At 37.2% G+C, this 27387-nt stretch overlaps 1 protein-coding gene and 1 long non-coding RNA gene across 8 annotated transcripts in view; one reads left to right on the forward strand and one right to left on the reverse strand.

The window, feature by feature from the left end:
* LOC311294900 (uncharacterized protein) overlaps positions 1-27387 on the forward strand; it is a 151006-nt gene that overhangs the window by 23432 nt on the left and 100187 nt on the right. Inside the window, exons 6-10 of one of the 6 annotated variants that reach the window (XM_084415964.1) lie at positions 113-286; positions 1794-1967; positions 10675-10836; positions 21339-21385; positions 21461-22672. In XM_084415964.1, the coding sequence (XP_084272090.1) occupies positions 113-286; positions 1794-1967; positions 10675-10836; positions 21339-21385; positions 21461-22035 (1132 nt within the window). In that variant the 3' untranslated portion in view covers positions 22036-22672. The other 5 variants (XM_084415963.1, XM_084415967.1, XM_084415966.1 and 2 more) reach the window with 5 other exon arrangements.
* Positions 3131-5569, reverse strand: LOC311296525. 2 transcript variants are annotated; one of them, XR_014628612.1, is made up of 6 exons: positions 5398-5569; positions 4574-4692; positions 4152-4449; positions 3996-4056; positions 3736-3829; positions 3131-3645 (listed from the first exon to the last, which is right to left on the reverse strand). It is a non-coding gene; the product is annotated as an uncharacterized lncRNA (long non-coding RNA). The 2 variants fall into 2 exon arrangements; XR_014628613.1 differs by lacking the exon at positions 5398-5569 and having other exon boundaries at positions 4574-5365.

Consider the following 27387-nt stretch of genomic DNA (forward strand, 5'->3'; position numbering starts at 1 on the left):
TTGGCCCGCCCATGAGAAAATGAGATGCGCGAGCGCGATATTATTTTTTCCACGAGAGACATCATGGCTTGCAAACAGCATGCATTTTAACCAGAGTCCTTGCTGTTTTCAGGTTGACAGGCTGTAATCTCACAGATCAGCACTGCGAAATTTTGGCCTCAGCTCTACAATCATCAAACTCCCCCTTAAGAGAGCTGGACCTGAGTAACAATCACCTGCAGGATTCGGGAGCAAAGCTGATCTCTACTGGAGTAAAGAGTCCAAACTGTCAACTTAACATACTGAGGTTTGTGTTTCACACTGATGATAATTAGTACGACCCCCGTCAAGCATGTTTAAGAAGAAATATTTTTTTGGGAAATAGAAAATTGTTCTGTTTTTCCCTTCATAAGCCTACCACAAATCTAACTGCACTCTTGGAGATGTGTATACAGTGGGGTCCAAAAGTTTGAGGCAAAAAGTAAAAATGTTTGTATTCTGCACTGTTTTTTATTAACATATTTTCATGACAAATGACCCTTTTCTAAGCCCTGTCTTTTAAATTTTACTGACCAATCCTACATTAACATTACATTTCATCCTAAATTTTTTCCAGACGGTTTGCTTTTTTGCTTTGTGTTTGGGTAATTTTAAATAGAAACAAAAATAATCCCAAAATATGCTAATTTGTTTTTGTTGGGTCACCCAAAATAGTGACACAAGGTTTCTAGAAATACAAGTTTTTTCCCCCTTTTCCAAATCTTTGAACCATTCATGCTGTAGATGTTTCTGTGACATCCACCTGCTAGATCTCCACCAGAGGACATTCTTTCTGACTCTTTCACCTCTGTGCGGGACGAGGGGGCTCCTGTCTTGCGGGCGGAGATCGTAGTCCTACTGGCGAAGGACTCTATAGAGCCCATCCCTCCAGCCGAAATGAAGACAGGGTTTTACAGCCCCTACCTTATCCTTTGGCATATGGCATCCACAGCCGCAGTAACGCCACTCAGATTGCTTCATATAAGGCCACTTCAACACTGGCTTCACGGCCGAGTCCTGAGATGGGCATGACAATGCGGAACACACTGAGTGACAATCACCCCAGCCTGTTGCCAAACCTTCAACCCGTGGTCAGACCCTGTGTTTCTACGGGCATCAGTTCCCCTAGAGCAAGTGTCCAGGTTGCTGTTGTCTCCACAAATGCCTCCGCCGGCTGGGGTGCCACGTACAAGGGGCATCCAAGTTCAGGTTTTTGGACGGGTCCCCAACTGCATTGGCACATCAACTGCCTCGAGTTGCTAGCAGTACGTTTTGCACTGGTTTCGCCGCAACGAGACAAACACGCACTGGTCCGTACGGATTGATGTGATTGACATCAACAATCAAGGTGGTCTACGCTCCTGCCGCATGTCACAGCTCGCCCGCCACCTCCTACTATGGAGTCAGAAGTATCTGAGGTCACTACATGCACATCTTTAGTGCCTCTTCTATATGCTTTTGAGTTTGATGTAAACTTTTATTATTATTTTAGCATCTCCAGACCAAAATCTAAAATCATCTGCATTTCTGACATGCTCACAGAATAATTTTGTCTTGTTGGGAATGTTTGTCCCTGTTTTTTTGTTTGTTTTTTTTGTTTTGTTTTTCAGTTTTGTTTTTATTTAAAATCTTGTTTATTCTGAATATTTGTGTTTGGTGTGAAAGATCTTTAATGTTCAACAGCAGAGATTGTGTCGATCACTATTGCTTTTGTGTGTGAGACTGTCATTGACTGTCAATGATTTTGGACACTAACATGAACACTGTTGTTATAGATCATCTGGCTGTTTTATGACTGAGGAAGGTTGTGCTGCTCTGGCATCAGCTCTGAGTTCAAACCTTTCACACCTGAGAGAGCTGGACCTGAGTCACAATGACCTGCAGGATTCAGGAGTGAAGCTGCTCTGTGTTGGACTGAATAGCCCAGACTGTCAACTCATCATACTTAGGTTTGTGCTTCATAGAAAATAAATAAAAAATGAGAAAATTTAAAAAGTCTAAAAATGACAGAAACATTTTGACTTGTTTGGGGTAGTTTAATTAATACATGGTTTGATTCCATTATGCCAATTATATAATAATCTTCTGTCAATTAAGGCTAAAGTCTATCATAATCTAACATGTCATGATATTAACCCTTAAAGACCTAGAATATTTTTGGGGCACCTGACTCTGTACTTTTCTTTGTTTTTCTAACCCATTATAGCAGTCAGCATCAAGTGCCATAGATCATTTTAACCTTTTCACACGCAAGTTTTAAATATTCTGGCTGACCCCCAAGCGTGAGTTTTTCAAGGAAATTATTTCTGTTATTTAGAACGTATCACTATTGTTTCCATGGTGATGCGTCATTGCTTGTCACGTGACACAAAGCAGCCACAATAGCGCTGAATGACTGATGATCTGCTTTTATTTCATTTTTTTTCTTTTTTATTCAAAATAGTCACAAATTAATATTGTTATTATTATTATTGATATTCCGATTGTCAAATATGTTCAAGTGGATGTTTTGTTGTTTAAACACTTTTATAACGAGCGCAAACAAAAATGACTTGTAAAAATCATATTATGCACTGCATGAAAATTGGGATTTCCGACCCCGTAAACGGCCGCAAATCTCCCTAATTTTCGGCAGTTAACGACAATTTACAGCCTGTGAACGTCGCGTTCGTCTGTGCCGAATATTGCCGGAAACGAACCATGACGTATGCAGAGCGCTCGCGCCGGAGGTGTGAATGGCTCTAATTACCATATGAATAGCAGCTCCCGCCAGAGAAAGGCTTGAATTTCCTCACTCACTATTGGTTGAACCCACGTGGTTTAAACAAGAAAAATCACTCGTGATTGGTTTGCAGATCTGTTACTATTGGTCACCTTCGCTCATTAAAAATTCAAAAAATTATAATATTCATATAAATAATAATATATAAATTATTTTTTTATATAATATGCTATTCTGTGGTATATTCATGTCATTGTTAACCTATGGACTACACTATTATTACCATCAAGGACATGAATTTATAAAGGAATGGAACATTTGCCAGGGACATGCTGTTTATTCAAAGAAAGAGCTTTATTAGCACAGACAAAACAATATACACCTATGTACAAAGCATAGATCATCTGCACACACAACAAATTGGAAGCTCAGTGTCTGTTTTCATCTTCGGAGCTGTAGTAGGTGACTAGCGGCGTTCTCTCTGAATTCGATCCACTTTGAAACGTCTGTGGTGCGTTGCCCTGTATTTAGGAGTCTCCTCTAATCTCGACTGCAGCGTAGCACAGAGCTCTGTGAGCTCCTGGCTGGTGGTTGAACTTCATCGGACATCAGATCTATGGTGGCGCACTTCCAAATGCCCACGTCATCCTCACCTAGCACACCGTCTCGCTTCTAGCAGCTGTAAAAACAACCAATACAGACAATCAGTACTGTGATGCACTGTGTATGGACACAAAACATCTATTAATGCACGTGAAAAATAGTCACATTGACTAAAAATCTTCCCCTCTTTCTTCTCGCTTGACTCCGAGCTGAACTCTTCACAGCTTCGGCCTGCAATGCCAGATCTGGTTGTTAGTACGCAGGAGCTTCAGGTACAGTCTCGTAGTATGTCTTACAGGCAGCTGGAAAAGAATTAAATGAGAGTGATATGAATAAAAACAACGCAAGTCACAGTAAAATGAAACAAGGAGAAAATAGTAAAAATTACTTACAATGTCGTCATGATCAGCGTCATGAAAATCTGGACTTGCAGACATAGCTCTGAGTAAATGTGAGGTTACGCCCTCGTTATGAGGCGAGGTTACTCTATGGAAACAAAATGTATGATTAAGATCGTAAACTATAACGGATCTATTTTCTTATACAAGAGAATGAAAGCATATTCTTTGAATCTTACCTTTAAAATGTTTGTAAGTTTTTATGAAAGTAAAAAAATAAAAGAATGTAAGATTCTTTTATTTATTTTTTTTACCTTGATCCAGTTCGTAGCTCCCACAATTTGTCTCAGAGTTGTGAAGATGGCATACTGCTTCCTGTAAATTACAGGATTATTTACAATTATTAAACAAATAATAGCCATCAATCCCATGACCTCTTGCTTTATGATGAAATCATGAAAAACTCTTACATTTCACAAGGCCTGACAAAATACAGCTGCAGGTAACTAGCGGCATTCTGTCTGAATTCGGTCCATTTTGCAGACGTCTGTGGTGCGTTGCCCTGTACTTTGGAGTCGACTCTAATCTCGACTGCAGCGTGGTACAGAGCTCGGTGAACTCCTGGCTGCGACAGGACGGAGGTCGCACAATCCATCCAGACACCCTGCCGACGATGCCGTCTTCCTCATCAGACATCAGGTCTATGGTAGCACACTTCCGAAGGCCCACCTCATCCTCAGCTAGCACACTCTGTCTCGCTTTTAGCAGCTGTTAAAACCAATAAAGACAATCAATACTGCGCAATGCACTGCGTATGGACAACACACATCTATTAATGCACCTGAAAAATAGTCACATTGACCAAAAACAAATCTAATCTAATAAATCTTACCGTCTTTCTTCTCGCTCGACTCCGAGCTGAATTCACCACAGCTTCCGCCTGCAATGCAAGATCTGGTTGTTTGTACCTGAAGCTCCTGCGCACCGTCGTGTAATATGTCTTAAAGGCAGCTGGAAAACAATTAATTGAGAGTGATATTAATAAGAACAACATAAGTCACAGTAAAATTAATAAGAACAACATAAGTCACAGTAAAATTAAACAAAGGAGAAAAAATGCAACCGGGTGAAATTGCAGAAATACACACCGGAAGCAAACTATGCTTTTTGAAATTGGGGTTTTATTCTGACTGCTGTTTAAAATAAGTGACAGCGGTCAATGGAAGCAAGAAAAAAGTTTGCCTTGTTCAAAGAGATTTCACAAGAAAAAAAAAAAAAAAAAGAAATTGTAGAAACAGTTTACAGTAAATTTGAAGATGACAATCAAATGTCACAAAAAGCTTAACCAGTGGATCAATGCCCAAATCCACAGAATACTTAACTCAATTCAAACTGAAATGCAGTGTAATACACTGCAACTGGTCAGATTTAAATTGATTTCTCCAAACCAAAATATGTTAGGCTACAATTAAATACGATAACACAAACTGGAATACGGCAGTGGCTGAGGTAACGTTAGGCCTAAGTTACAAGAGAAATAAAAGCACTTTAACAAAGCCACAACCCAAGTTTAATCATGCCACGCGGAACCAGAAATATGCATTTAACCATAAAGTTATACTGTATAATCACAGAATATAGATTCAACTCATTAACAGATTTATCAAATGAACATGCCATCAGTAATTTCCCCCATAAACCATAAAACGTACATACCCAATCCTTTACCGTCCGATCACGAGGTTCACTCGTCACACATGCGCTCCAAATAAATCTATAAACAAAAATGTACACATCAAATGTTCTTTTAACTTCGCTTCACAACTTATTTGTGCATATTAAAGATATTGGAGTAATATTTACCAAGAAAGAAGAACGTATAACACAGAATCCGATCGATGCACGGTGCTCTCCTAAACAATGAAAAATGGCTGCCGTTCTCTGGTCGCGCGCACGCGTCCAGCACAAGTGAATAGTATCGCGAGAAGAGAGGGATTTCTTAAAGGGGCCACAAACATTTTTAATGCAAAATAGAAACGAGGTACATTTTATGTAAACAACTCTAATCGTAGTTGTAACTCTATATGTACAGTAGGCATAATTCTTGTCATTGCGTATGTGTATGCAGCATGAGTCAAATACAATCTTCTGTTCGTGTTGTATTATGCACAGTGGTTGGCCTCTAAGAGATTGTGATGCTGTTTGCATGGAATGCACATTTTACCTTTGTGGCAAAGCCTGATTGAAATTAATTGTTGAAATAAATGGTTTTGTGTCTTTTTTACATAACATTGGCTATTGCTAATGACACATAGTAACTAATCTAGCTACTTTCATTAAATATATCAATTTAAGCTAAAATGTAAGAGGGTCATTCTATGAAAATGTCCATTTTTCTGTCCCTAGCCTTTACAGAAATATTACACTTAAAAAACACTTTAGGGTTACAATTTCTTTACATTTTAAAATAAAACAATATGTTATTTGAACAATTACACCCTCTTGAGCCATCAAAGTGGCAATATTTGATTTTTATGAATTATATAGAATTTCAAGCACCACAGAAGTGCTCGTCCCCACAGTCATGTACAGAGGGAAAATGCTTTATTTTGAGGTCAATAACAGATTTTTACACCATTTAAAATACAATAATGTATACATAACTATCAAATATATTATGTAAATGATATATATAAAAAAAATGCAGAATACATATTATAACATTTATAATGAAAGTAGTGGTCCCCTGGAGTTGTGTCACTGGTGTTACTGTTAAACAAAAATCTCTTATTTTGAAATAAAAATCACACTGCTATAGCTTATGTTTGTATGCAGGCCTACGGAATTTATATTCACAATACTTAATAACTAATATTATTTTATTGCATTTATATTAGTTGTTTGAAGAGTTACAAAAAAGCGGTCGGTCTTAACACAAGTTTCGGTCGCAAGTCGGTCGGACTAAAAGGGGGAAAAAATAAATAATTGGGTCGGTAGGCTACTAAATTGACAGGGTCGGTCGGGTTACGGCAAACAAGAATATTTTTAAGGATGGCCTTAGACTATTGTAACTCACATTATTTTGGGCTATCTCAGGCCTCTCTCTCTCTCGTCTACAGCTAGTTCAAAACGCAGCGGCTAGACTTCTCACCGGGACACGCAAATATGAGTCGATCACCCCTATTTTATTCAAACTCCACTGGCTACCTGTCACATTCAGGATTGATTTTAAAATTTTACTATTTGTGTATAAAGCTCTTAACAAACCGCCCCCCCAATATCTGACCAATCTCCTCTGCCCGTACACTCCATCTCGTACTTTGAGATCCAGTGATCACTGTCTTCTCATCGTGCCCAGATCCAGACTTAAAAAACGAGGCGACTGCACTTTTGCGACTGCTGGCCCAAAACTTTGGAACAGTCTACCCCTCTATATCAGACTAGCTCCCTTAATTTCCATCTTCAAAACATCCTTGAAAACTTTTAATACCCCTTGACACAACTATTTTTTTTTTTTTTTAATTGTCCTGTTTCTGCCCTGCATTTTATCTATTGCCCTGTACAGCACTTTGGTCAGCCTTGGCTGTTTTTAATTTTGCGTTATAAATAAATATTATATTTTTTTTAGAATTAAGTTAATACCTTTGAGTCACCTGGGATAAAACTCCCCCTGCTACCCTCATTTGCATTTGTAAAGCTCACAGCAGTCTCATTTACATGTTAAAGCATTAGAGGGAGGGGGGTCACGGGGCAAGCAAGTCCCACGTCAATTTCCGACAATTTCCGACAGTTTGCAGTGTTGCCTGTAAATTGCCGTTTGCGGTCGTAAACCTGAACTTCCACGACAATCTACAGCGCCGGTAACTGTCGAAAATCCCACTTTTCATGCAGTGATGATAATTACTGTCAGTAAATGGCTGAAGTGTTGTATGAATCCATATACATTTGGATATTTATTTAGACATTATCCAACTAATATCTTTCTAAGTTTGGTACAGGGATAGGAATCAACAAAAATGCCCCTGAAATTTAAGACAAGGATGCAAAAATGTAACCCCGCATTATTAAACAAATTGTATTATGGCTGTGGCGATAAAAGTGGAATGTGAAAATGAATGAAAAGAGTCAATTGCGGCAATACATTTAAATCATACTTGAATAAATTTAAAGTAAAAGTACAGATACTAAAATAAAATATTAAAATATTACTCCAGTAAAAGTATTAAGTATTCCTTTACAATTTTGCTTGTGTAAAAGTACAAAAGTACTTGATTTTTAGTATATTGAAGTATTAAAAGTAAAAAAAAATATATATATATATATAAATAAATTAAATTATTAGTTATTTAATGTTTATTTTTTTAATTTTATATACTTTTATACTTTATATTTTATACTTCATATTAATTTGATAAGACTACAATAAGGTTTCTCCTCTGTTTTTAACCATTCACATTTAAAGAACCTACACATAAAAGGTAAACCACAAACCCCAAATAAAGGTCACAATCAGCTGCTGGGTCATTTAGTAAAATGAAATAAATGAAATCTATGTGATGTTTGTCATTCACTCTGATAATCGGTTTAATTGAGTGCAATGAATGAGTGCTATCGGTTACTGCAAATGTCTTTAAAGTCCACCTGAACTGGAAATTTGTGACCGTTTTCTAACTCAAAAGGAATATTAAATGAGATAAAAGTAGAGGTCCAGTTCTTGATTTTAGCACCCCTTCTCTCCATCTCTAGGTCACAGTAGACTAATGGTTGGAGGAGGTTTAAGGATGTTCAGGCCAAGCCATCAAACTGACATCATCAGAGAAAAACCACATTCAAGATTGGAAACAAATGTTCATATTTTGATTAAAGATTACAAAGACTGTCTTGCATGGGGAAACTGTCTTGTATTGCTCCTGCATCACATTATATAAACTGCATTAATGCTCAATTGCGCATGAATTACAGTCACACGGACGTAGCTGTTCTAATTCTTTTGCACGCATAATCTTGCTGCAATACGTTTTTATCAAGTAGAATAATACAGCATAATCATCATGCACATAGTCTCAGCTATGACTTTTTGCTATGTATTTTAGAGGGGAAAAAATCAACTGCGCAACCAAGAATGGCTACATCAAGTCAGCTCGATAATTATCATCGAGAATCCGCCTATTTAAGCAACGTGTATCTTAATGGTCCAGTGGTAGAACTTTCGCCGAGCGTGTCAGAAGTTGCAGGTTCGAATCCGCTCCCGTATGGTTTTATTTTTCTCGCTTAACGTTATTTTTTCTCTCTCATCAAAACCGATTATGTTAATCAGTGGTTGTATATCAAGCAGGGACACATTTGCGTGCATTATGTTAGAGTATCCACAACAGATTGAAGCGCGCGTCCAAATGAAGACAGTGCGGCGTGTGCTCAAGCCACACGAGAACACACAGTATCTGCGCCACTGATCGCAGCGGCAACGAGCACTTTAATCACTTGATTTAAAAAACACATTTCACAGGGCTTAAAGTACTCCGGCCGGGGGCCGGATTTCCGGCTTGAGGGCAGGTCCGGCATCCGGCGCAGGCAAAATGTATTTATCAGGCTGCAAATTACAGTCGGAGGCACTTTCGGCGCGGACGCGCTTGTAAAAAACTAGCGCGTCGCTTCCATTATGAGCGTGCATACCGCGCGGCTACATTTGAAATAACGAACTTGAGTGCGCAAAAGACGCGATATGTGAACAGGCCCTAATCTGACTTGAATAACACACCGGTCCCCTTCAACCAACCACCTTGATTCAAGAGTCAGCGCGCACAGCTGTCACAGCCAATGGGAGCATGATATTAGGTACCGTTTACAATAAATACCGTTTTGGCGCTTGTAAATGTGACGCGACCACTTATCTATATAGAATGACATTATATAGATCAGTAGACACGACAGATCCGTACCGGCAGGTGAACTGATAATCTCTAGCTAGTAAATAAACACGAATGAACAATGTTGAAAGATACAGTACAACTTACCGAAATGTATATTCCTCATACATAATATCGACCAATCAATCAAACAAAGGGGTCAATAATACAGCTGGAGAACAATTATGTCACATTACATTTACCTCAGGAAAGCCATTTGATGACCATAATATAGGCTATAGCACGTTAGTTGGCTAGAAAAAAAAAGAGCTATATAGAGTATTTTGCTAAATATGTGTACTATATTACACATTTATTATATTTTTACTTATATCATTAAATAAAGTTGTTATTATAATAAAAATGCATTATATATCTCTCAGTATGTTTACAGCATTAGGTGAGTTGTTATTTTCTTAAGAAAAATTAATACCTATCTTGTGTAGCCTACCTAATATTTATCCAAATGAGTCAATATTAAATAAAATCACAATGATTGAATTGAAAACCAGAAATTGTACCATGTAGCCTAGGCTAAACATTGTAACATGTTGTCACTAAGCCTAATAAAATTCTGTTTAGTTACTATAATGTTTCGACAATCACAATACACTTATTGTGATGCAATACTTTTTTTACATCCCCCCAACAATTACACCAGTAATGTTTTTTTCTAAGGCACATTTATAAAAGCTACTTAAATTTCTTAATTGAACTAAGGCCTAATCCTGGCTTAATCTAAGTCCTGTCTGTGAAACCAGGCCATATTTATTAGTGAATAAATAGTTTGTAAATAGTGACTGCCGCTAATTTTAATTTTAAAGGGGAATGAGGCTTCACAAATAAGTGTACAGAGTTTATTAAAAGAAAATTAAGGGGATTGGGCGCTTTGTATTCACAGTTATCTTTTCTGAATAATTGTTCAGTTCTTTGACAGACAAGGTAACAAAACATTCGGGACTTTACTGAAAACATTCAAGGCTTCAACCCCGTTTTCCCACCCCTAGTGCAGCCCCTGCCTCAGGCTATATTTTTACTGTGCATCTCTAAAAATGAAGCACACTAACATGAACACTTGTTGTTATAGATTATCTTACTGTTTGGTGACAGAGGAAGGTTGTGCTGCTCTGGCATCAGCTCTGAGTTCAAACCCTTCACACCTGAGAGAGCTGGACCTGAGCTACAATCACCCAGGAGATTCAGGAGTGAAGCTGCTCTCTGACACACTCAAACATCTGGACAAACTCAAGTATGTAGAGCAGTAACAGTCATCATGTCTGATGTGTATTTGAGTGTTAAATTTGAGAAAGACTGAGTTTTCCATTAGTCTCTTTATTTTGTGGTTGTCATGAGATGATGCTTTTGTTCTCAAAAAGACTTAGACTGTACATTAATGTATTACTCTATCCTATTATTGCATACCGCAAATAATGTTCAGAAATATTACAACACATAATTATCATTCATAATAAATTAACAGACATATAGATTTGACATGATGACCATAATAATAATAATAATAATAATAATAATAATATGATTATATGCCTTCAGTCATAGAGAATTTTTTTATTCCACCTGCTCCATAAAAAAAGTCATAATTTATTGGGGCACTGATATGACTGAAGTTATCATCACTGAGTGAACCTAATTTAAACATATTTGTCACAATGAGCAAATTTTCACAAATGTGTTACTGTTATTTTCATATTCTCTATTCAAAAAGCTTCAAAATGATGTATGATTTGTTAGAATCAGACAAAAAGAATGACTGAGCTACACCTGTTTGAAGTCAATTGAGTCAGCAAAGTCAATTTTGAGAAAAATCGAGTTAAGTTTTCTGAAAGTTCCATAACAAAATCACCTAGCAACCATACCTTAAAATCCCTGGTAATGCCACCAAACTTGGCACACACCAAGTCAAAACCAAATATCTGGATTATTATTTGATTATCATTGAGACAGACAGCCTATATATTAAGGCGAGACACGGCAGTCAAAAACATTGTTGTTTTTTTACTGGTCAATTTTGAGATTTGTCTTCAATAACATGTCTTCTTTCAGACTGTGGTGAAAAAAAGTCTGAAATACACATTTAGGTCTTTATTTTACTACACTTTGTCTGTTTGCGTCTGTAGATTTCGCGTAAATTCAACAAAAGTTGTCGTTGTAAATCATCCCGCCGATCCGCGATCTCTGTCTGCTCTCTGTCATCACAGGCACCGCTGGAAAGCTCTGTCTTAACTGTACAATGCTGTCGGATCCAAATATGGTCATTTCCTTTTTATCAGCAACCAATCGCGAAAGTAAAAGGGCTGAATGCGCAATCTCATTGGCTGATGATAAATCTTTAAAGCCCGTTTTCTCAAAATGACCTTTCTCTCATACTCCAAGTCCGAAATCTCCACTTCAGTAGCACCTATATACACCAAACTTTCCAGTCTTGTACCTAGTTATATTATGAAGACATTTACGGAGGGATTTGTAAATATATTATTCCTAGCCTGATTTATATAACATTTTATTCCAAAAAACATGGCGAAAATCATTTTTTTAAGGCTATTGACAGTATATTCTGATTTACAGGATAACAAAAGTAGATATCCATAAATCCCTCTGAAATTTTTTCCCCATCTAATATGTGAACACAATGAAAAAATAATTTTTAATCTGGCTTTATCCAATACTCAGATTTCGTTTTTTAAAATATATACAAATTAGCGCATATCACAGATAATGTTTGCGTGAATACTCGCAAAGACAGATATTTTGAAACACTGTAATTCTGGGTGTATGTGTATATCGGGATTATGTGCTGTCTGAGGCGTCTTTGTGCACACGCTTCAGATCTGTCAGTCAGCTAGAATAAAATCGTTCTGTTTACATCAGCATGAGTTTGAAAATCACATTTCATTGGTTCAGACTCATGCCACTGAGAATTCGCTATGAATATTCACAAAGTTGAAATGCTGCGCTTTAAAACAATACCAAACTTGTGCTGAGAGGAAGCGCCAGTCATCGAAAAGTGAGCAGAGAAAACGGCATTTTGTCACGACTGAAGGAAAGGTACTCCTCTCAGAAAACATACAAATAAAGATAGTTTTAGATGTTTCATTGCTATTTGGAGCGTTGGGATCGCTAGAGAGGGCTTAATGAACTCATTTTTTGTGAAAACCTCAAATTCGGCCAAAATGTACATTTTTCACTTATTTTGCCTGTAACTCATAATTAGTCTGTGCACATTTTGACTTTATTTGCCAGCACGGGTCACATTTGTTTACGTTTGTAAGTCTTTAATGATAGAAAATGACTGTGTGCAGCTGTAACACTCTTTTTATATCTATGTGTATGTTTGTACCCAAAAGACATGATACAAACAAAACAAACAAATATGTCAAATTAATATTAAGTGCCTGTGTACTGCATGTATGAAATGGACCAGTAGCACAACTGCTAGTGGACGGTAAGTTAACAAACTGAAACTGCACAACAAAATAATCAGTGTTATGTTCTGCTCCGTGACTATACACTGTACAACCCAGCAAGGTAAGCTAACTCGATTAATTTGAGGAAACCGATTATCTCAATTCAATTAGTTTTTTTTTTTTTTTTTTTTTTTTTACATTAGTTATGAGTAGTCTGTTTTTCAATTGAGTCCACTAAAACGAGGATATTTCTTGATATACAATCAAACTATACACTGCATTCAAATATTAAAGTGTTTGTACAGCTGAAACTTCACTATATTGATTTTCACAAAATGATTATGACTAGAGAAGGGCTGGGCGATACAGCTGAACAATTTATCACAATATAATATTGTTTATATAATATATAATATCATTTCACATCATACAGTATCAATAATTATTTAACATTTGTATAACCTTTTTTAAACAGACCAGTAGAACAAGTTTTAATTTAAACACTGTATTTTTTAATTTACAAAATTTATTAATGCAAACAACAAATCATTTTAGTTTTAACAGTCAACATCTTTCTTATATATTATCCTGTTAACCTTCACAAGGACGTCGACGCACTGAATCGTTCTTTGTTTAAATTAGTTCCATTAGATTTAATGTTATTACCATGACAAACTATCATTAAAAAGGTCGAAGACTCAAGCTTCAGTATTTGACGACTATTTTATTCTGAGAAACTTATAGTGACAGTTATGTCTTAATTTGTGTCAGGAGTTATGTATTAATAAAAATGAGTCGATACCTTTAATACGAATTATGAGCGTCAGCCGCTCCCGTTCAGCAAAAACCTCCTGTACGGTCGTCATGAAAGCGCTGACAAAACAATGTCCCTCAGGGCTTTTAGCTCAAAATTGTGCAGATTTGGTCTATACGTCAGATTTCTATAGAGAGGAATAATATTTATTGAATTTATACCCAAAATGATAGTCTCTCTCTTGAAACCAACACGGAAGTGAACTCAACAGCAATTCATCGAGGGGGAAAAATAGACAGTATATAAACTGGACACAGCGACCCCATTGGATTCAACGGAGAGAAGTGAAGTCAATTAGAAGCACTCTCTTCCTGATGGCTGAGCGTACTGCGCAGACTCAAACTGAGCTTGACCACGTAGATGTGACGTGAGCAACCCGTCTGTCTTCTAGTAGCTGTGCCAAGAGAAATCTGAATTATTCCCTTCTGAATCTTGCAGAGACGGAGAGTGTGAGTAGGAGGTGTCCATGAGCTAGGAGCAGGAGAAAATTTTGCTAAGTATTCTGATTAATTACTTTGTCATTTTGCCTCCACGTCCCCCCGACTGCCTGCGAGCTTCTCCTCCTGTTCATACGGTAATTCTCTACTGTGCGACAGAGAGTCGCGTGGTTATGACGCATTCGTTAGCCTATTTTTACAAAAACTGCATCTACGGGGCCGTAACGTAAGATACAAGGTAATGGAGCCTTTTATAAATGTTTGTGTTCTTTAGAAATAAATAATGGACAAATGGAGTCTTTAAACGCCTCAGATGTAAAGCTATTCGCTGTCGAAGTGATGCCAAAATGAATGGAAGTCAATGGGATGCTAACAGCATGGCGGCGCCCGGGGAAGCTTCAATATTTTATGAAACCCTGCCCCCCTGGGGGGAACACGCATGCACGCAGAAAGTTTTACCTGGATTTCCAGCAGGTGTTAGACGGCTACAGATTCGTCACAGCCATTTTTAAAAACGTATGTTTCACCAGTTGTATACACTGGTATGCATAATAAAGCGATTTGTTTTTGAAGTGTATGTTCCTGCGTATTTGATGCAATTTCAAAGAAGTTTAACATGCTTTATAGCCTGGTTAGAACCAGACCATTCTGAGTAGTAACTGAGTTATGGTCTGGCAATGCTCCATAGACAAATCATTTCCAAAGGGGCGTCACCAACGGACGTCGCTCAAATGCCTCTGGTCGCAGTTGGATAGACCTAAAACCAATCAGAGCGATCGTCATCGTGTAAAGCCATATGCTTAAGTTACACTACGCCATAAAAGTATGTACTCTTTTTGTGAAGAAAAGATATTTACTTTTGAATGTGTAGCAATAAAGTATGCATATACTATATGGGATAGTACTACTTCGTCATCTTTATCGGATGTATCTGTTGCGTGCATCCTGTCACTTAAACTGCCCTGTCAATCATCGTGTCACAGTTAAAATCCTCTATTAAATCTAATTTAATTTCCTACCGTTTCGGAGAGAAATGTAGTAGCACGTTCATCTGCCAGTGGATCTTTCATGGAGACTGTCCTCATGTGTTTGCAATTTGAATATAATAATGCATTTAAAAGTTGAACGGACGTCGCTCAAATGCCTCTGGGGGCGATTGGATAGACCTAAAACCAATCAGAGCGATCGTCATTGTGTAAAGCCCGCCTCAACATTTCTGATTGGTGCCACGATTTTGACGGCATGGAAATGGGCTTGAATGAGCTCTTTGCCAGACTAACTTGCAGAGCAAATCTAAATTTGCCGGAAGTTGTCTGGGTTTTCCCAGGCTACATACTTTAGTGTCAAGCTCAGAAACCACGCTTATGTTAACATGGGGCTTTCGGTTTCATTGGATGAACAGACTTGTCAGCACACTTCAGAAGACGAATCTTCTTCTCAACATTAGTGTATCATATTTTCTGTAGTGTGTTTGTCATGAGTTCTAATCACAAATAACAAAAGATGTAGATCAAATTGAAGTAGCTAGGCTACCTAAAAGAAACATAAAAGAAACATAAATTGCAAAGTCATTTACATTTTTTTTTCAACAAGTTGCATTTATTGATCTGCATAGCCTATATAGCCTAATTTTATAATGGATCTATTATTTTTTATATAAAAACACTTATCAGCTTATTTTACTGATTATATTAAGATCTCTTTTCTGTACAACCAGCTCTGACGCCTCCGTATCCTTTTCCCTGGACATAAAGCAGCTATGCTTATAGGGTCATGAAGTTAATTATCTCATGAACTTGTAACATTTTCAACAGATTTATAAAAGAAAAAATTAATAAAGAAAAAATAATTTCTTCTTCTTTCAGAACAACTCTGTATGTAATACTGCATCTTCTTAGTCATAATTATTTAAATTAAGTGAATTTTATATAGTAATATTGAATTGTACATTGTATCGAGCTTTCTTGTAGCTCAAACATGAACTTGAATGTTGTGTATCTAATGTCTTGTATTGGACATGTAGAAAACACTTTGTCTTTAGTGATTAAAGTCCTGTGAAAAACACTGAGAGGCAACCACAAATTGTATTACTGAAATAAGTAAAACAAATGATATAGTGATAACGAATTATTACAAATATATACTGATATATATATATATATATATATATATATATATATATGCCTACATCACTAACCTCTTAATCATTTGTCACCTCACACGAATAGCGTGACCCTCTCTAAAACAATGAAAGGAAATGCTTTATTGTTTGAAATGCTTTTAACAAAATAAATATGACAAAATGGTCTATCAGTTTTATAAATAAAATGTAATGGGTGTGGGCCTCTTTTTATGTAATATAAATTTAAATTATGCCAGTTCTCTTCATTTGACTGGTACCATGAATCTCATTAACATTCTCTTTACTTGTTATTCATCACATCATGTGCTTTCATTATTGTCGTCTGCTAACCGTTAGGAACAGATTAAAAGGTCTATAAATTAAGTGTTGTTGTTGTTAGGCCATATACTGCCACAGCAAATGGATGCAATTAAAGTTAGACAAATCAAAAACTTATAACCAATATCCCGATCGCTGCTCAAGAAAGGAGTTTGATTATATAAAGAGGAAATGTGAAAATTTCACAATGAAGGGTGATGGTGTGTTAAATTGTTCTTAAAAAAGACAATACAATTGTGACATTTATTTACAAATATAACATGATTATATTAGATGAAGAGCAGCATAGGCATGAAGGCCAAACTGGCCAATGGGTGAGAAAAATGTATATATATACATTGCAAAACAATTAAAATAAATAATAAATAAATGCTTGACATCCCTTTAACCACAGCAGTATTGCTGCTCAATTTAAATTAAGCCACAAATTGGCATCATAACAATAATCTGCGAATACACACGCACTGCAAAGACACAATGCCAATAGCATAATTTATTTAATCTACTAACAGTGGTCATCAGATATTCAATTTCATTGAAACGAATGTAACAAAATAATGTGGGCGTGGTCTGTGTGTCGTGAAATTAAAACACATTAAAACTTCCCTTAAATGCGTCTGAAACATTCAGCGGAGCAGCGACAGAGTAAACAACAGTGTCCTAATATGATACAAACATTTACCAATAATGCGGAAAGCTTTTAAATCTGCTCAGTGAAAAATTCGCTGTGACGAATCTGTAGCCGTCTAACATCTGCTGGAAATCCAGGTAAAACTATCTGCGTACACGCGCGCGTCAGATTGTTCACCACCGTAACAACGGCACAGATGCGCGAGATGGTCGAGCACATCCCTTTAAACAGACATCAGTGGAAAGTTTGTAGTCCAGTCGGATGTCAATGGCAATGAAAATAAAACGAGGCATGTTGCTTATTATTAACGTTAACTGACGAGAGAGAGAAGGGGAGAGAGAGAGAGCGAGAGAACTTCTGTTGAATGCTCTTGATTGCTGATCGTTCACTCAGCACGTGTCATTTGGATTAAAACGAAATCGTATATGTAAGTAAAGTAAAACATGAACTGTTACCTGATTTATGTATAACGAGTGGTTCCCTACATTATTACAGGACGTTTGAAGACGTCAAGAAGTTTAATGAACGCAAACATCCGAAGCGCGAGCCCCGCAAACCAACGTCTTGATAGACAGCGCGCGAATACTGAATTGAATTGTCTTTCACGTCTTGCGCTTAAACGGACGAATTCCGTACGAAGTTTATGTAAAAACGCCCGTCTTGTTGAGTATCCTAGTAAACAAAGTCAGTTATATCTCAAGTAAACGTGGCCATGTCCGTTCGGTCTTAAAGGGACAGCAGTCTAATAATCCTGCTACTGTGTTTTAATGTTAATCAAACAAAGGACAAATAAATTACTCACTGCTCTTGACTAAATAGGCTACCTTTTTCAACTTTACTAAAATATCCATCTATATTTAATTTAGACAGTAATGAATATTTTTCACATTTGATGACTTTATTCAAATATCTGTATGTTAGATCTACCTGAAAAACTCTAAAAACACTGTTTATTTCATTTGTAGCCTTTCTTTGTTCTATTGTATTTATTTGTCCTATTTGTAATTCGATTATTTGTTCTCATTTTGTTACTGACTGCTTACTTGTCTTTAATAATGTTAAATTCACATAAATTAGGCTGGTAGTTTTGTTGTATCAAAATTGGATTAAATAATTGAAATTTCACTGGTATCTAAACATTTGTACCACTGACCCGATCCTCAGCACTGAGCCCTTCTGGAGCTGCTATAAATATGTGCTGTGCTATTAAATGAAAGATAAAATATGATAGAGCAATAGAATGAAAAGTGACAGTAACAGAAGCTCATACAATGCATTTTAGCAGGCTTAAAGGGTTAGTTCACCCAAAAATGAAAATTCTGTCAGTAATTCCTCACCCTCATGTTGTTCCAACCCTGTAAGACCTTCGTTCATCTTCGGGACACAAATTAAGATATTTTTGATTAAATCTGAGAGCTGGATCACTCCTCCATAGGCTTCTAAGACAATATAACTTGCTGGCCCAGAAAATGTATTAAAGACATCGTTAATATAGTCCAAGTGACTACAGTGGCTCAATCTTAAGTTTATAAAGCGACGAGAATACTTTTTGTGCGCAAAAAAAAAAAAAACGACTTTATTCCACTTTTCATTTCCTTCTCTCTGGGCCTCGAGTGAGTTCACGTAGTGTTTTAGCGCAGCGCGTCTGTGTTGCACGTCACACGAAGGCTCACTATTGGCCGACGCTGGTCATGTGTGTGATGCGTCTGACGTACAACACAGACGCGCTGCGCAGTTATACTACTATTATAATGAAGACAAAAGTATAATTAGAGCCATAACCGGGCCGGAGAGGTGTGAAGTGTGCAGGAGAGACTGAGACTGAATGGGGCTCGTTTGCACCACAAAACAATAGAGACACTAATGGATGCTTAGAAAATGACAATAAACATTAGTTAGTGTTTTAGAGTCTTCTCAAAATAAGATCTCTATAAACATTTAATAAAAGTGCCAATAAATATAACATGGTCAGAAAAATACATTTCTAATAACTTACTTTGAAGCTATTTAAATCTATTGTCATTTCATTATGACTATTTAATGACTTTACAATAATCTGCCAAGTGTCTGCTTTCAAATGAGTCCATACTTGAGCTTTTAGTGCAAAGGGTTCATGAACTGTTAATTAAACTGCTTTAGTTTGAGTTTGGCATTTCTGGGGATTCTTCAAAAGCAGCTGACAGGTTTAAAATGAAGATTAAATAAGTGTTAATGAAACTTCTGGCTCGTCTCCTGAGGCCACAAGAGGGCGCAATGAGCAAAATATTAATGTACTGCATTCAATTGTTTATTCAAAGCTATAAAATAACACGGCTGTAAAAAAAAAAAAAGTGCATAATGCTTAAACTAACATTTATAAATTAAATATAATTTCATAAATTGCATAAACAATTATGAACCAAACAGCATCATGTATTTATGCATATTTAAGAGAAAGAGCTGAAGCGCCGATCACACAGATTACATTAAAACACATATGAGATGCAGTGGAATAAAAAAATCCCCATAAAGTCTCGAGTCACATGTGACCCTGGACCTCAAAACCAGTCACATGGGTAAAAAAAATTTTAAATTGAGATTTATACATCATCTGAAAGCTGAATAAATGAGCTTTCCATTACGACAACAGGACAATATTTGGCCGAGATTCAACTATTGAAGATCTGGAATCTGAAGGTGCAAAAAAATCGAAACATTGAGAAAATCTCCTTTAAAGTTGTGCATTAATGATGGCGATTGTGCCGCATTCTCTCACACATACATGTTTTATATATTTACAGTAGGAAATTTACTAAATATCTTCATGGAACTTGATCTTTACTGAATATCCTCATGATTTTTGGCATAAAAGAAAAATCGACAATTTTGACCCATATAATGTGTTGTCGGCGATTGCCACAGATATACCCGTGCGACTCGAGACTGGGTTTGTGATCCAGGGTCAAATAAAGTTGAACCTCTTTTAACTTTACATGGTTTTCTAAACATGCGGCGCTCTTGTGAGAGACTGACAAAGTTTCTGTCTAGAAAATGCACAAAATGTGTGTGTTCTGTGTGTGAATGATTTGGTTTCGGTTTTGACGTGAACAAGATGTTGTCTGCATTGAGCTTCTCTATTTCTCTAATATGTTGAATGAACAGCAGCTGGCGAACAAAACATTAATACACAACAATGACACATAAACATCATCCTCATCTTGTGTGTCACTGATAGTCTCCTAAACTCTAATGCACCGTTTCTGCTTTCGAATGTGGATTTGTAATTTAAAGTCGAAGAATATTTGTGTCCTTTTTATTCGCTATCATCTCATCGCAGAACAACAGCGGCACTCAGTTCAGCTTGTGTTCGTGTGTTCTGATGTCACTAAACCTCATGTGAACATGAATTACTCATAAAGAAATAACTCTAGACTTTATGGGCTTTCTTTGAGAAGAACTTCAGATGTCCAGAGCAGTTTGTGGAAATAAATCTGTAATTTATCAGTATTTATTTGATCTTCTGCTTATTCTGTCTTCTTTTGGACTGAGATATTTCCTCTTCATCTTTATTCACTCGAGTTCAGTTGTAAAAAAGCAAGATATATTAGAGATTAGATCGACCCGGACGCCGAATCCCTGCCAGAAGAAACGAGTCTTCATTCAGCCGAGAGTTTGACTGAGAGAGACAGAAGCCGGAGACGAAGAGATGACGATAAAAAGAGCCGTTTATACAATAATCTCAGTAGCGCATGTTTCAATATTCACACTTCGTCCGACTAGAACAAATGAACAAATGTTATTATAATAAAGCAGAATCAGTGTAAGATCAGAGTTTCTCAACATCGTCCTGTGACGCTCAACACTGAAACATGAAGACAAACATCAAACACTCAATCATGAGATTAAACTACAGAAGGAAATATTATAATATAAATATAAAATGGCATAAATGAATAATAATAATATGATGATTAAATAATAAATGATGTAAATGTGTTTTCTAGTGTGGATCACGGAGGAGAATTCAGGATGACAGCAGGACCCCGAAAATGTAAGTCCAGAAACACAGATTTAGTGTGTGTTGTTGAAAATGTTGCTGTTGTAATGTGTGTGTTCTTGTGTTCAGATGCCGTTGATCTCACACTGGATCCAAACACAGCACACACTCATCTCGTTCTGTCTGAGGAGAACAGAAAGGTGACGTATGTGGAAGAGAGTCAGTCGTATCCTGATCATCCAGAGAGATTTGATGATCGTCATCAGGTTCTGTGTGGAGAGAGTCTGACTGGACGCTGTTACTGGGAGGCTGAATGGAGTGGAGATCGTGCTGAAATATCAGTGTCATATAAAGGAATCAAGAGGAAAGGATGGAGTGACTGTGGGTTTGGATGTAATCAGAAGTCCTGGAGTCTGAGCCGCTCTGATCACGGATTCACTGTCTGGCACAATATTAACCGCACTGCTGTTTCTGCTGGTTCAGGATCCTGTAAGAGAGTAGGAGTGTGTGTGGACGTGTCGGCCGGCACTCTGTCCTTCTACAGCGTCTCTGACACACACACACTCACACACTTACACACATTCACACACACATTCACTGAACCCCTCTGTGCTGGATTTGGACTTTATAATGTTAACTCTTCAGTGTCTCTGTGTCACATTAAACACACACACACACACACACACACACACACAACTGACTGACACATATATACACACACACACACACAACTGACTGACACATACATACATACACACACACACAACTGACTGACTGACACACACACACAACTGACTGACACATACACACACACAACTGACTGACACTCACACACAACTGACTGACACACACACAACTGACTGACACACACTGACTGAAACACACACACACACTGAATGACACACACACACACACACACATAGCTGACTAACACACACACTGACTGAAACACACACACACACAACTGACTGACACACACGCACACACAACTGACAGACTGACACACACAACTCTCACACACACACACACACACACACACACACACACACAACTAACTGTCTAACTGTCAACTGACAGAAACACACAAACACACTGACACATACACACTGACTGACACACAACTGACTAACACACACACACACACACACACACACACTGACTAACACACACAGCTGACTAACACACACTGATTGAAACGCACACTCACACGCACACAGATTGACACACACACACACACACACAAAACTGACTAACACACACACTGATTGAAACATACACACAACTCATTGACACACACACACAATTGACTGACTGACTGACACACACACACACACACACACACACACACACAATTGACTGACACACACACACAACTGTCTGACACACACACACACAGACACAACTGACTGACACACACAACACAACTAACTGACTGATACACAAACACACGCACACACATACAACTGACCGACACACAAACACAACTGTCTGGCACACAACTGACTGACACACACACATTCACTGAACCCCTCTGTGCTGGATTTACAGTTTATAATGTAAACTTCAGTGTCTCTGTGTCACATTAAACACACACACACACACACACACACACACACACACACAGGTATATGTGGTTTATGAGGACAGTGTGTATCCACTGTGGTTTAGAGGGAAACACATTTCCTAACTCTACAAATTAAACATGTTGATCTAACTATACAATCATGGAGAATAACTGACACACACAATAAACACACAAAGTGTTGCTGTTGTTGTTTCTTCTCTCGTGTGTTTTCTGTGATCAGTGTATAAACTTACTGTCCTGTTGTGTGTGTGTGTGTGTGTGTGTGATTGTGTCTGAGCGTTTGTTGATGTTGATTTGAAGATCTTGTTGATCATATTAAGAATATCAGAGGATGTTTTCTGGGTTTTTGTTGTTTCTTTGTTTAAATATGTTATTATATATTTGACTCTGTTGATTCTGTGAGGAAGACGAGCAGAGCTGATCTTCATGAAACTGTTGAACTTGTTTTAATGCATATAATTATTGTGTATAATACATAAATATAAGTTGAATTCAAGGTCAATTCTGAATTGGGTGAATCTCACAAAAGATTTTCACCCCAAAACGACAGTGATTAAATAAGAAATTATATTTTGCTAATATATATTGTGAATGAATATATTGTAAAGTGTAATTTATTCCTGTGATCAAAGCTGAATATTCAGCATCATTACTCCAGTCTTCAGATGATCCTTCAGAAATCATTATAATAATGATGATTTGATGATCAAGAAACATTTATTATAACAGTCATGTTACTTCATATTTTGTGGAAACGGCGATACTCTTTTGTAACATTGTAAAATACTTTGCTGTGTGTTTTGATCAGTTTATGCATCCGTTCTGGGGGGAGAAATACACTTTTTAAAAAGAAAAGTTATAAATGCACTTTGTGAATAATACACTTTTCTTGACCAAAACTTTTGAACTGTAATCTACACTATGACCATCAAAAAAATGAAATCACTATAGAAAATCTGTGGTGTTGTTTTTTTTTTTTGGGCCAGGATATTTTATTTGTTCTTTGCATCACTTTGTCTTTTTTGCTCCTGTATTGATTTGAAAAGTCTCGTCATCCCGAACGCTAGATGGCGGCCGCGATTCATTTACCGGTATTACACACACACAACTCTGTAGTCTGTACTCTGTAGGGCACTGAACCATAGACATTATAAATACATTTATTATGTCTATGCACTAAACCACTTAATAAACGTGTGTATGTGTGTTAGTTTGTATATTGCTGATCGGAGCGATGGCTGGTTCGCTAGTTTGTCTCGGGTGTTTGGGTCAGTTAGCAGCGCGCGAGGCTCGAGTCTCATTGTTGAACACATGCGCGCGCAGCGTCTCGCCTTCATCTACAGTGTTTGACAAGACAAATCACTGTTATTAACGCGCAAACTTATACGTGTAACTATTAGTAGTGATGGCAAAATGAGGCTTTCTGAACCACTGAGACCTCGCAGGCCATTGCTTCAGCTAAAGGTTCATTAGTATTACTCGAAGCTTCATTCAGCATTGCTCACTAGTGACACCTAGCTACTGTGCAAAGAAATAGCAGACAAATTAATTCATTCTGAACCAGTGTCGCGCCCTCCCTCCCTCATTTTATAAAAAATATATTATAAAAATGCTTTTATAAATAAAAATATTTATTTGTAATGTAAATAGATGTATATTTAAATGTATATTTTATAAAAAATATTTTTATAAATAAAATATTTATTTTGTACTCACTGTTGACGTTTGTAACCTTTCATTTGCAATAATAAAAAGACATGATCAGACATTTGTCCATTACTGTGTAATATATAAAATATGTATCTTTCTCTGTCTGAATTTACTTGTCCAGAGTCACACACATATTAATTAATTATTCATAAATTGTTTGGATAGGGACAGTATGAACAACAACAGTGACACTGTTGAGTGCAGTGCTTATGTTAGAGGGGATGTAATAAAGTACATTTATTAATTTAACAGATTATAGATAACAGATTAAAGTAAACTGCAACAGAATAGTCCGGAAGGAAGGAAAATAAAAATAGATTTTTTTTTTGAGAAACAGAATTATTTCAAGTGAGTTGGGGTTTAGACGATTCCTCTTCTTGGACAAAATATCTCTAGCCTGGGAAAATATCCTTTCACAAGGATGCAGGGGAACGTAAAAATGGCAGTGGTACAAATGAGGACACTGATGCTTCTGTTGAGCCCAGACAGGGGAGGATTCCCTCTTTCTTGCTGGCTCCATTACCAGGAAAAAGGAAGAGTCACATAAAGCAAACAAATCCAAAAGGGAAATCCAAATCAAAAAGCAGTCCAGTCCAGATCCAAAAATCCAGAGCAATCCAAATAATCTTATCTAATTAATATAACAAGACTATAATTTAGGCCTACTATAATAATAATATACTAACTATTCTAACCTGATAATGTAATAATATACAGCCCTCACATATGACACAATAACGACAATGACAATGATAGTTTTCTAACTCTCTGACCCTCTGACACTACAACTGCTTCTACTACTGCTGATAACACCCACAAGGTGGCGCGAGTTTCGAATCGCCTTTTATCCGGAAGCGACACTCAGACCGAACCGATGAGGCCTCGTTTGTCATTAGTCACGTGATTTTCACGTTAACGACACAAGCCTCGAATCGCGGCTTCATCTGGCACGCCCACTTTTTCTCGACACACGCTCCGACGCCTCGGTTGGTTCAAATGTCACATCACTAACTATTAGTAGTGCTGGGTATTATTGACAAACACCTCACGATTCGTATCGATTTCGATTCTCAAGCTTGCAATTCGATTCAGTTTCAGTTGTCAGGGACAAAAGTCTCTCAGTTAATGCTGTTCACTATTTAGGGAACCCTATCAGTTGTTAACTTCAACCTTTAATAGTTACGAGCAACTGATTTGTAGGCTATACAAACATTTGGAGGCCGAGTTTTGCTCCACTCTCTTAACGGATGATCTTCCCCAGGGACCCCAGACAATAACATGTAATTTGGTAACACTATAATAGTAATTTTTTTTAACAAATGTAATTTTACTCTGTTTATTAAAGGTCCCGTTGTATGCCCCTTTTCACAAGATGTAAAATAAGTCTCTGATGTCCCCAGAGTGTGTATGTGAAGTTTGAGCTCAAAATACCCAACAGATCATTTTTTACAGCATGTTTAAATTGACATTTTTTGGGGCTCAGAAAAACGAGCTGTTTCAGTGTGTGCCCTTTAAATGCAAATGAGCTGCTGCTGGACGACCCAGGGGGCGGAGCTTCATGAGCTCGCGCTCAGTCTGTCAGGACAAATAGGGGTAAGTTGGGTTACGCCCAACGTTCGAACCGGAAAACAGGTATAAACATTTCCGGTTTGCATTAACGTACACATCTGCAGCGGTAGATGATCTCTGAGGTAACTTATTTTGCGCTTTTTTTAGAATACAATTCTTATTTCTGTTTTAATTAAAATGTCACAAATGCTTAAGTATCAGAAAAAAAAAATGTTTATAAAAAAAATAAAATGCAGTCTTCATTTGATTGTTTTAATCGTCTGCAAGCAAATATAAAAGGTTAAACCACTATGATAGCATACAAGTCTAAACTAACTTACTGATAGTTAGCTAACGCTAAATATACTAACTTACATACCTTCATAATCATGAATAAATGAGGAGGCGTAAAAACTTAAATCCTTTATCTAACGGAGTACTCGGGGCTCTGGAAGTCCGTTTGGCAATACGATGTACATCTGAAATGGATAGAATGGGTAGCTCCTGTAAACACCGGCTATAAAAGGTCGCCATTCCTACGCTGTGTTTACCTCAGTAGCTGACGAACGGAAGTAGTTATATCTGTTTTGTAGAACCCGGAAGTATGTTGCGCATAACCCCTATTCATCTCATGGAATGATGATAATATCAGAAACTCTCAGTAACGGCGTTCATTTCGAGTCGGACAATAATGCCTACAGAGTCAGAGTGCTGTATAGAGATGAAACAGGTATGGTTTAGTAGTTTAATTACGGTTATTATAACGTATTGTCATCTGCTTGTATGTATCCATTATTTATTAACAGCCTACAAGTCTGCTGTTTCGGACCAGGTCCGAATGATGATCAAACATGTACTGATGAGTTTAATAAAGTTTATTGTACATCACACAAAAGATGAAGCGTCAGTTTTACTTCAGAAAATCACGGTAAGAGCTGAGTAAACACAGTAGCCTAAGTTATAAGAAGTGCGCAAGTAGCCAGTAGAGTTGAGGGAGCATTCCTGTGGGCGGAGGTTAGTCTAAACACGGTTCTGGTGATGTCACTAATGAAGGAAGTAGAGGGGTGTAGTCCAATCGAGCCGTTTTATGTAGTCAACTTCTGTTAAATAAAATATCTCGCTTGGCATTGAACTTTGAGCTTTATAATTTTACAGATATTATTTATACTCTAACAACAACATTACACACTAACTAAAGTTTGAAACATGGGAT

This window comes from Rutilus rutilus (genome assembly GCF_951802725.1).
Source record: "Rutilus rutilus genome assembly, chromosome: 1".
Classification (NCBI taxonomy): domain Eukaryota; kingdom Metazoa; phylum Chordata; class Actinopteri; order Cypriniformes; family Leuciscidae; genus Rutilus; species Rutilus rutilus.